Source organism: Aphanomyces invadans, assembly GCF_000520115.1.
Source record: "Aphanomyces invadans strain NJM9701 unplaced genomic scaffold supercont1.47, whole genome shotgun sequence".
NCBI classification, from domain to species: domain Eukaryota; phylum Oomycota; class Saprolegniomycetes; order Saprolegniales; family Verrucalvaceae; genus Aphanomyces; species Aphanomyces invadans.
Window position 1 is genome coordinate 193,788 of NW_008580192.1, and position 10,170 is coordinate 203,957.

The window sequence follows — 10,170 nt, forward strand, 5'->3', positions numbered from 1 at the left end:
GAGTAGACGGACACCCGCGCGCGTCGGCGGTGCGCCACGTTACCGACGTCCGCGCCAATTTTATGTGAGAAGAGTGATGATGGGGGGGGAGACCATCATTCAACATTGCAGTTTTAAACGAGCATGGCGGTAGCAACGGTGGAATCCGCGGTGAAAGCGCTGGAGAAGCAGCTCGAGCATGCTGCCGTGACGGACACTGACGGAAAAGACGCTGTGTCGATGGCGATCGGTTGTCTGCACAACGTCGAGTTGCATCCATACCAGAAGGATGGCTTGGCATGGCTCGCGCATCGTGAACGCGCCCACGTGAACGTGATCTTGGGCGACGAGATGGGGCTTGGCAAGACGGTGCAAACGATTGCATTCGTGTGCTACTTGAACGTTGCGTACGCGGCATCGTTCAAGACGTGCCTCGTCGTCGCTCCGTTGAGCGTCCTCCCAAACTGGAACGAGCAGTTCACTCGGTACGCCCCGCATTTGTCCGTGGTGACGTATTGCGGCGACAAGAACGAGCGGCGGGACCTACAGACAAAGGTAGGACTTTCAAGTGAATCACGGCCCGTCCTGATTGTGGTTTGATTCCCACATCTCTAGTTTCACTCGCAAGCGAGCCCGAAAATCCTGTTGACGTCGTACGAGCTCGTCGCGCTGGACACGACGTTCCTAAAGGCATGTGCGCCATGGTCGCTCGGTGTATTTGACGAAGGCCATCGCTTGAAAAACGCCAAGTCCCAGATTCATCAAACCTTGCGCGACGACGTCATGTACCACGTCGACAAAGTGGCGCCGCGACGTCGCTGCTGACCACTCTGGTGTGTGTAGCTCGGAGCGAAAAATGATCCTCACCGGCACGCCCGTTCAAAACAACTTGGCGGAACTCGCCGCCCTCCTGTCGTTGCTCAACCCCATGGCATTTACTCCCGCGGTCTGCCTCGCGTTTACGGCGACGCAGCCTTCGCCATCGTTGCTGCGGTCGATTCTCGCGCCTGTGATGCTGCTTCGAACGGTCGACGACGTCCAAGAAGCGGTGCAACTCCCGCCACTGACCAAAGTCGTGATTCACACCGAGTTGTCGCCCATGCAGCGGGCGTATTACAAGCAAATTGTGTCCAAGGGCACAGCGTTCGAGTCGACGTATGTGCGCTCGTTGCGACTTGGGTTGACATGGACTGGGTCGGTGGATGTAGGCTGTCCCTCATGAACGTCCTGGCGCAACTCCGGAAAGCATGCAATCACCCGTACCTGTTCCCGAACGCTGAACCTGAGCCGTTCGAGGAAGGCCCGCATTTGTACATGAATAGTGGCAAGCTCTTTGTCCTCCACACGCTGCTGCATGCTCTTCATGCACGGAACCACGTCGTCCTGCTCTTTAGCACGTCCACGGCATTCCTCGATATCATCCAGGACTACTGCACGTGGCAGAAGCTGTCGTACGAGCGCTTGGACGGGTCTGTGCGCGGCGAAGAGCGGTGAGGAAAGCACCGCGGCCGCAACATTTGACCCGGCAATTGTCTAGCTGGCAAGCGATCGACCGGTTTCGACACGAAGATGCGTTTTTGTTTTTGCTCAGCACACGGGCCGGTGGAGTCGGGCTCAACCTCCAGCGCGCCGACACGGTACGACTCGTTGGGCATCATGACAGAGCGAACGCCATGGCGCACTGACCGCGGTAAGGTCATCTTTTGCGATGTCGACTACAACCCGCAAATGGAGCTGCAAGCGCTGGCGCGGGCATATCGGATGGGCCAGACAAACGCGATCCACGTCATGCATCTCGTGTGCGCTCACTCGGTCGAAGAAATCATGTACAAGCGGTCGCTGGAGAAATTGAAGCTCTCGGCCACGGTAAACACGGTCCGGCATGTTGTGGTTCTCATTCGTGTTGCGAGCATGCGTAGGTCCGCGAATGCTCGAAAGCTCGACATGCGCTCGCCGTCGACGGGACGCCGGAATGGAGGGACGACATGGTTCAGTACGGGCTTCAGTACTTGATGGAGCAGAGCGACGACGACGGGCTCCAACCGCTCACGGACGACCAACTCGAAACGATCTTGCATCGAGGACGGTCAACGACTGCCATGGTCGCGCCGGCGCTTCCGACGCAGCTCGTGGACGATGAAAACATGTATTACTTTGACGGCCACGATTACTCGACGACAACCGCGGCCGACGCCACCTGCCTCAAGCAATTGCAGCTCGACATGGCGTCCACGCCTCGGTTGCGCAAGACGACCCCATCGACCATCGAATACGAGCACGATGCCGACGATGCGGTCGACGTTGTGGATGCTGACGCTCTCGCGCAGCAACGACTTGCTCGGAAGCACGCGCTGTGGGCCAAAAACAACTACACGTCGTACGCTATCGACGCGACGTTGTCCGAGTTGGGCCATGCGAGTGGTAGCAATGACGACGATGACGAAGCATGCGCGATCACGTACAAGACTGGGAATGCGGCGCTGGCAAGTGGCGACGATGTACGGCCAGCAATCATTTTGCATTGTGTCGACACGAGTGGCGAGTGGACGTCGCGGGGGTTTTTTGGCGCGATTTCGCACCGCGCACCGTACGTCGAAGCCGCGTACAGGCAGATGAAGGTGAACCACGACTTGAAACTCGGCCAGGCGCATTGCATCCCTCTCGACAACCACACGTTTGTGTGTTTGCTAGTCGTTCAGACGTACCTCCACCAAAAGAAGAAGCGCACGGGCAAAACCCTCGCGGTACGACTGAATTCGCTGCAGCTGGCGCTGGCGGCGGTCGCTGCCAAGGCGCGCCAGTGCCATGCCACGATTCACATGCCACGGCTCGGAGCCGGCACCCCCGGCTTCAATTGGTACGCGGTCGAGCGCTTGATCAAGAAGCATCTGCGAGCAGTGACCGTGTATTACTTTACACCGTCCACGAAGCGGCACAAGGCGACCCATGCAACCAGTGACGCGCTGTCGGCCACGACGAAGTCGACGACTGGGGCCGCAACCTCGTTCGCGCCAGGAACTACCTAATACAAATGCCGACTGTACCCTGACGGAGGTGGTGGGTGCTGAGGGTGTTGATGGGGCTGCCACGAAGCCGGGGGCTGTTGGTCAGGACGATGAGGGGGGTAGTTTCCGTGGGGCGGGGGTCGTTGAGGGTCATGGTGGAAAGCATTCGCGTGCTGAGAGTACGCTGGTGGAGGCGGGTACGGGACTGGAGGCGGGTAATAGTACCCGGCTGATGGATGCGGATCGTAGAAGCCTGGCCCATTGTGCGGATGACGAGGGTATGGCGTAGCAGCTGGCGTGGGGTATCCGTGTTGCGACGGTGGGTAGCAGCCTGGCTGATGGTGGTGAGGTGGAGGAGCATGGTGGTCTTCGCGATATTGGCCGCCCTGTGGATACGAATGAAGCGCGTGCTGGTACGGCGCCTGGTGGTGGCGAAGTTGGTCCCGACGGGGAGCAGATGGGTGGCTAAAGTGCTCTCGCTGGGTGTGGTGGCTGGAATATCCCGACGAAGTTGGTCTGGGAGCTGAAGGGGTCGCCGCCGCAGAACTTCGCTTTCGCTTGCATTTTTTGGCCGATTGCTCCGCTTCATCGTCGGAAAAGTCCATCTCATCAGGGCCAAGTTCTTCGTCGTACAAGTTGGATGCGTCCGATCCCTTCACGCGGCACTTTTCTGGCTGGACGTACGTGGCGTGCTCGGTTGCGTAAAACACGTCGGTGTGTAGAGTCGCGCCCGCTGGGATTTCGTCGGCTGTGTCGAACCGAATGAGGTACATGGGCAGCGAGACGGGCCCAAACACTTCGTCGACGCACCCGAGGACGACGCGGTCGGGCAGACACAGCACACTGCCTTCGTCCAGCGGGAGTTGATTCGGGACGCTCTGGATCGTAATGGCACGCTCGGCTGAGTTGACGTTCAGGATTCGACCCATCTTCGAGATCGGACACTCCGCCGTGAGTTGCTCCATCGCGGGTTTCGTGACAGGGAGTTGCGACACTTCGTGGGCGGTCACCACCGGTGCAGAGGTCAAGCTCCCCTGTTCTTCTTTCTTCAGCGCGGTCTCGATCTCAAGGCGAAGCTTGGATTGATCTTCGTCGTCACTGTCTGGCTCGCTCTCGTCGTCGTCGTCGCTTGATTCGTCCGATGCTCCCATGTCTGCATCCACGTGCTCCACGACTTCGGCCTTGACCTCGCCCTGCTCCAATTCCTCTGCCTTGATCTCTCCCTCTTCCACGATCTCAGGCTTCACCACGTCGCTTGGCGGGGCATATACTTGTACTGCAACCTCGTCTACACCCGCGTACGCCGCAGCCACCATCACGTCGTCCATGAACTCGGTGCTCATGGTTGCCCGCGTATTGCGATCGCTTTTGAGTTGGCTGGTGCGGCGTCGCGAGAATTGATTGGTTGGTACGGACATCAAGACGCGTTCTGATTGGCTCATTCGCTCTCCTATTCTCAGCGGCATCGCAAGATCGATGAAAGTGGTTAAGACGGTGGATGGAGGCGGAAGGATACGAGGAAGAGCATGTTACTTCTTACGCCGCTCTCTGTGCATCTCGACGCTCTTGACAACGACGAGGTCGACTTTGTGTAGCCCGTCGACGACCAGCTGAAGCGCGTCGACGACAGCTGGGAGCAGCCGATTTCCGTTGATGTCGATGAGCACTTTGGTGCAATCGGCGGCGAGGACGAGGAGGTCGTCGCGGGAGTGAAAGATGTCCATTTCGACAAAGCGGCATCGGGGGTACGTTTCCTTGGCAATTTGAATCGAGTCGTGTGACTTGTCGACGCCAATGACTTTCGACGGCCCGACAATGTCCGCGACCAAGTCCACCGTGATGCCGAGATCACAACCAATCTCGAGGACGATGTCCGACGACGTGATTTGAGTACGTGCAATCCGACGGTAATGGTCGGTCGTCGCAGTCACGATTACGCCAACTTGCTTGCATGCATTGCCTCGGCTCACCGCCTGACACAGACGCGGCATCAAACGGGCAGGATTTGCATGGTATGTCGACCCATCCCCGTACTCAATCTTCACACGTCCAGGGTACTGAGGAGGTGCGATATCGACGACTTTGCCTCGTGCAAAGAGCCGACCGGCACCGCTCGACGTGGCGTCCGTGACGTTGGCTTTGCCTCTGCTCGCAGAAACATAGACTTCTTCGGACACGTGGAACGACGTGCATGTGAGCGGGATGGCAAGAGGGTACTCAATGAAGTCATGTTTCTTTGCCAGAGCCGCCAACTTCTCCAGCGCCAGCGCTTGCCTCGATGGATCCGACCCAGTTCGTTGCGCCATGGCGACGATTGGCGTTGACAGCACACACTATTTCAGTATATCATGGTAACACTATTTATGGCTATGTCACACTAATTCCCCCCACTCCCTATGCCACAGAGGATTGAATTTGGCATGATCGATCCACTGTGTGGCGGACGCCAAGAGCGGCCTCGCGCTTTCTCCTTGTGCCACGTGCCGCATCGGGGACCTTGCAAACGTCGGGGACAGTCAGGTAGCACACGCATTGGCGGCAATAGATAGTGTGTGTATTACAGACTGGTCTACTTCTTGCTGATGCGGCGCTTCTTGGCCGGGCCGGACCCGCCGCCCTTGATGAGTTCGCCGCCCTTGCGCACTTGTTGGTTGAACGTGGCGTTTTGCTGCTCCATCCACGACCGGATTTCCTTTTGCTTGGCGTCTTTCTCGGCTCGCCACGTCTTTTGCTCTTCCGCGCGTTGGCGACTGAGGAACGCTGCGTCGCGTTTGAGCTCGCGGCTCGCCCCCTTGCGTTCGCGCTTGACTTGTCGCTGGAGCTGCTTGAGCTGTGCCCTGTCGCGCTCCATCGTTTTGTCCTTGCGCATCGCGTAGTTTTCATCAAAGCGAGGCACAAAGGTTGGGAGGACGGTCGGGGCATGTGCTTGGAGCCGCAGAGGCCGACGCTGTTTCAACGATGCCTCCATCTTCTCCATTAACAGGGCGACAGTCGACTCTGCGTGAGCCTTGAGCATCTTGGCCTTGAGTTGCGACAGAAGCGTATGAATCGACGCAAAGAGCTCCACAAACGACGCCAACGACGCGTATTGCGTCGCCGCCAGACGAATCGACGTTAACCTGCATCGGAGAAGTTTAAAGGGCAAAACCATAACCATATGAGAGGCTGACGTACGTTGAGTGAAAGATCGCAGCAGACACTTGAGCAGGGTCGGTTTGGTCGCCAGCATGGAGTGCCAACGACGGAAAGTCGGTCGACTTCGACTTCACAAACGCCTTGAGCGGGGCAACAAACCAGTCGTCGTCGTGCGAGTGCACGAGCGCCAAGATCTCGTGGAGGCAATGCACGAGCTCTGGCATGAACTTGCTCTTCTTTTCCGTGATATGCAGGGACAGCCCCACGCAAAACAACGCCCGACGGACGTGATCTGGGCTTTCCAATGTCGCCCTCGACAAGCACTATGTCCACACCCCATGTCAGCCACACCATGCATACCTCTCACAACGAGGTCCCCCTCGACATGCTCGTAGCGATCCAATTCAGCGGACAACCCACCTGGCCAAGGACGAGTTCGATCGGCGACACGACATTATGCCGAAGATCCGTAATTGGAAACACACTCAGCGCGACGCGCAAGAGCAGGAGATCGCGCATCTCGGGCCAGCAATTTTTGTCCAATTTCTTGGCCAGTGCAGCAACGAATTCCCGAAACACGGTACCCGCCACATTCGGCTGGTCCTGCGCGATGGTGAAAATGTGCGCCGCGATTGCGTCCGCCTACATTTGCATCGTAAATGTCGTCGTGCCGTTGCCCAACGTGCACCACGTACGTCCTGTTGGTTCCGCTTGAAGTGGGCGGCAAGCTTCAAAAAGTGCCGTACGAGCACCGCAAGGAATTTCTTCATTTTGGCTTGGTTCTCGGCACTGACTCTGGGCGAGTAAAACGTGCGAATCCGCGTCACGATCGTGTTGCGGTCGGCCGGCGTTGGGCCATGCTGCGCAAAGAGGGCGGTCAACTCGGCCGGGGACTCCGGGCACGGGAACACGAAGGGCATTTCCTTTTGCGCTTCCTGTCGCTTCAGGAGAGCGGCCGCGCGGGCTTGCTCGTCGTCGTCTTCTTCGTTTTCTTCGTCTTCTTCGTCATCTACCTCGTCATCGTTGTGCTCCTCGTCGTCTTTCAAATCGTCATTGTCATCGTCTTCCTCGTCATCGTCTTCCTCGTCATCGTCATCGTCTTCCTCGTCGTCAACTTCGTCGTCATCTTCACCACTTTCACAATCGTCGTCGCCGTCCTCGTCTTCATCGTTCTCCCCTTCAACGCGTTGGCGGTACTCGTCCTGGATTTGAAAGTCATCAACGAGTGCATCGTCCGAAGCGCGCAAGTGTTTCGGTGGCAACAACACGAGTTCTGGTTCGTCCCTCTTGCCGCCCTTCTTGTCCTTGCGGCCCTTGCGCTTGCTGACCTTGTCGTCGTCGACGGCATCTTCGTCTTCCCCGTTCATGCGCGCTACACGCTTTCGTTCGAGCTCGGCAAGCTTGTCATGCTCCTTCTTGGCCAGTTCCTCGGGTGACAACTTGCGCTCGGTCGCCTTGGCCTTTGCTTCCATCGCCAGCTCCCGCGTCATCTTATCGAAGTCGTCCAGCATTTCCCGGGGTCGGTCCTCCTTCTTTGGTCGGAACTGCAGCAGCGATTGAAAGTCGGCAAATTCAGCGTCCAACTGCTCGGTAGTTTCGTCCTGCGTTGCTTTGTTCTTTTGCTTTTCTGCCTTGTACATCTTCGACTTCATCATGACTTCTTGCATGATTTCCTCGTGCGTTTTCTTGCGCTCAGGACCCTCTGCCGCCGTGGCGCTGTCCTTGACTGCTTTGCTGTCGCCGCCACCGAAATGCAGTTGGTTCACAATGTCACGGCCGAGTTTGTGGTCGAACGCACGATCTTCCTCGTCGTCGCTGGCTTCGCCCGCAATGTCGATGTTGTCAAAGTCGTCGATTTTCGCCCCGCGATGTGTCAAGAGCTCCTCCTCGCGATCCGACTCGCCGTCGTCGTTCAGGTTAAACTTGGCGGCATTGCGTTGCTGGTATTGCCGTTTGCGTTCAGTTTGGAATCGCGCAATCATCTTGTCCTCCAACGACATGTCTTCGTTCTGTTCGCCCAAGCGACGATCTTTGTACTCGTTGTTCTTCTTTCGACCCTGGAATTGCTTGAGCAACGTCTTGCGGCGGCGCTCTTCCGCGTCCGCGCGCGCCGCCGCCACGTTTCGTCCTTGCCCTTTCACGCGTTTACCCAGCACTTCGTACTTGGACTTGGAGTTCTTCTGCACATCGAACGCATTGCCTCCTTTGCCCTTTCCGAACGACGCTTTCACGCCCTTGCCCGCCACTTTCTTCGTGCGACCGATCGCAAGCTGCCGCTCTTTCTTCCCCATCTGCAACTTCAAATTCCCAAACCCACCAACCACCTCGATCAACGGAATCACCAACCAATGCAGTGCTTTTCACTCATTCGCTGGAAATATAATCCTTTTTGACCAATCATAATTTTGCACACAATGCCCACCTTCCAGACGCGGCTCGTGACTCTACAGCATAAACGCGCTTTGCTCGTCGGTCAAACGATGAAAACACCGTCACGCAGGGTGATGGAAGGTGCGCTCCACAGGTTTTTGAGCAAAGTTTAAACGTACCCCGTTGTGGCACACCCAGAATGGTTCGTCACAGCTAAGGTCACCTTGACCATTGAGGCGAAGTTTAAACATAGGCAGCACACGCATCATGGCAGCTTACAGGTAGTGTAATTTGAACGTATAAGGAAGTATTCGGCGAGGAAGGACCGCTGGAGTCTGCATCACCCTTGTCCAAGGTAAGCTTCCCACGCATGGGGCATCTCTCAACTCAAGGAGCAATAAGTGATTTCGCAAATGGAATCCACACGATTTTCCCTGCAAGAATTTACAAAAAGTCTCACAGGAATACTTTTGTGGCGTGTTGATTTCGCCACAGGGAAATTTAGTTGTCACTGAGTTGAGAATGAGTGACGAGGTAGCCCTCCTGTTGCCACTAGCGGCTGCTCTTTTTGTGCACCTAGCCCAGTCAACTCGCGCCAACAGCATCCCTTCCTGCCGGTTTGACTTCGCTTCCCAGACTGAAGCCGACTGTGTGTTCAAGTTCCAGTTCGTGATGAACGAAATACCCGAGCTTGTCAACTTGCTCTCCATCCCCAACCCAATAATTACCTCGAATAGACACCGAGCAACTGCTCTTGAGTCTCTGTGCATCATCCTGAATCGCTTGGCATGGCCTCATCGACTCGGTACTATGACAGAAACGTTTGGCCGAAGCCGCGAAGCCCTCTAATGCATTTCAAAACCAGTCATGTTCCACATATACAACAAGTATTCCACCTTGCTCCACTGGGACAACAGACCCCTCAACTCTCAATGGATGAAAACGTGTGGCGACGCCATTCATCGCGCCGGAGCCCCACTGACGACATGCATTGGCTTCATTGATGGTACGGTTCGCGAGATTTGTCGGCCTGGCAAGAGTGTCCAAAGAGCGGCGTTCAACGGACACAAGGTCAGTTCACGACATTCCAACTTTTGGTGACAGAGTTTTGTAGCGTAAACATGCACTAAAGTACCAAGCTGTGACCGCCCCAGACGGAATCATAGTGCACTTGTACGGTCCCGAGCCTGGGTCGCGATATGATGCATTTCTCTTGCCCACAAGCAATTTAGTGGAAGATTTGTGGGATAAACTTGGCCACAACGAATCCCGGTATGTTATTTACGGAGATCCAGCTTACGGGATCAATGATGTCATTATCTCGGGGTATAAAGGGGCTTTGCTCTTGGAGGACCAAGCTCAATTCAATCGTCAGATGAGTGCTGTGCGTGTGAGTGTGGAATGGGGTTTCCGCATTGTTCGAAACTTGTTGAGATCTGTCGACTACAAGGGAAATCAAAAGCTGTGGTTGCAAGCGGTTGGTGTGCAGTACGCTGTCGCTGTACTTCACACTAATATTAGAGAGGTTTTGCAACAGTCCATTGCGGGATCCACTCCGCTCAAGTGACAAAACCGGAAGGTCACCTGCAAGAATTGTTATGGAACGCGAATGGATCCTGTCAAAGTTGATTGGCATTCCATGAGATTGGCCAATCTCACGGAATGCCAATCCATTCCGGTC

The 10,170-nt window shown here is 56.2% G+C and overlaps 3 protein-coding genes across 3 annotated transcripts; 2 read left to right on the forward strand and 1 right to left on the reverse strand.

Annotated features, from left to right (window-relative positions):
* Window positions 1–118: 118 nt before the first annotated feature.
* Window positions 119–4,340, forward strand: H310_13103 (hypothetical protein). The gene is made up of 7 exons (XM_008880474.1): window positions 119–534; window positions 595–764; window positions 823–1,134; window positions 1,188–1,469; window positions 1,517–1,616; window positions 1,675–1,845; window positions 1,899–4,340. Exons 1-7 carry the CDS (start codon window positions 124–126, stop codon window positions 3,003–3,005), a joined length of 2,553 nt encoding a protein of 850 aa, XP_008878696.1. The 5' UTR covers window positions 119–123; the 3' UTR covers window positions 3,006–4,340.
* Window positions 4,341–4,613: 273 nt separating this feature from the next.
* Window positions 4,614–5,380, forward strand: H310_13104 (hypothetical protein). The gene has a single exon (XM_008880475.1). The coding sequence runs from the start codon at window positions 4,895–4,897 to the stop codon at window positions 5,306–5,308; it is 414 nt and encodes a 137-aa protein (XP_008878697.1). The 5' UTR covers window positions 4,614–4,894; the 3' UTR covers window positions 5,309–5,380.
* A 136-nt stretch (window positions 5,381–5,516) lies between these two features.
* Window positions 5,517–8,428, reverse strand: H310_13105 (hypothetical protein). The gene is made up of 4 exons (XM_008880476.1): window positions 6,815–8,428; window positions 6,540–6,761; window positions 6,159–6,442; window positions 5,517–6,103 (listed from the first exon to the last, which is right to left on the reverse strand). The coding sequence occupies exons 1-4, from the start codon at window positions 8,408–8,410 to the stop codon at window positions 5,554–5,556; spliced, it is 2,652 nt and encodes an 883-aa protein (XP_008878698.1). The 5' UTR covers window positions 8,411–8,428; the 3' UTR covers window positions 5,517–5,553.
* Window positions 8,429–10,170: the final 1,742 nt, after the last annotated feature.

What these genes read in the sequence shown, in the direction of transcription:
- H310_13104 (XM_008880475.1), top strand. Translation starts at nt 4,895, where the DNA reads ATGGTCGGTCGTCGCAGTCACGATTACGCCAACTTGCTTGCATGCATT.
- H310_13103 (XM_008880474.1), top strand. Translation starts at nt 124, where the DNA reads ATGGCGGTAGCAACGGTGGAATCCGCGGTGAAAGCGCTGGAGAAGCAG. An exon ending in TCTGTGCGCGGCGAAGAGCG is followed by an intron (nt 1,470 to 1,516) that starts GTGAGGAAAGCA and finishes GCAATTGTCTAG; the next exon opens with CTGGCAAGCGATCGACCGGT. An exon ending in ACCTCCAGCGCGCCGACACG is followed by an intron (nt 1,617 to 1,674) that starts GTACGACTCGTT and finishes GACCGCGGTAAG; the next exon opens with GTCATCTTTTGCGATGTCGA.
- H310_13105 (XM_008880476.1), bottom strand. Translation starts at nt 8,410, where the DNA reads ATGGGGAAGAAAGAGCGGCAGCTTGCGATCGGTCGCACGAAGAAAGTG. An exon ending in TCGAACTCGTCCTTGGCCAG is followed by an intron (nt 6,443 to 6,539) that starts GTGGGTTGTCCG and finishes GTGTGGACATAG; the next exon opens with TGCTTGTCGAGGGCGACATT. An exon ending in GCTGCGATCTTTCACTCAAC is followed by an intron (nt 6,104 to 6,158) that starts GTACGTCAGCCT and finishes TCTCCGATGCAG; the next exon opens with GTTAACGTCGATTCGTCTGG.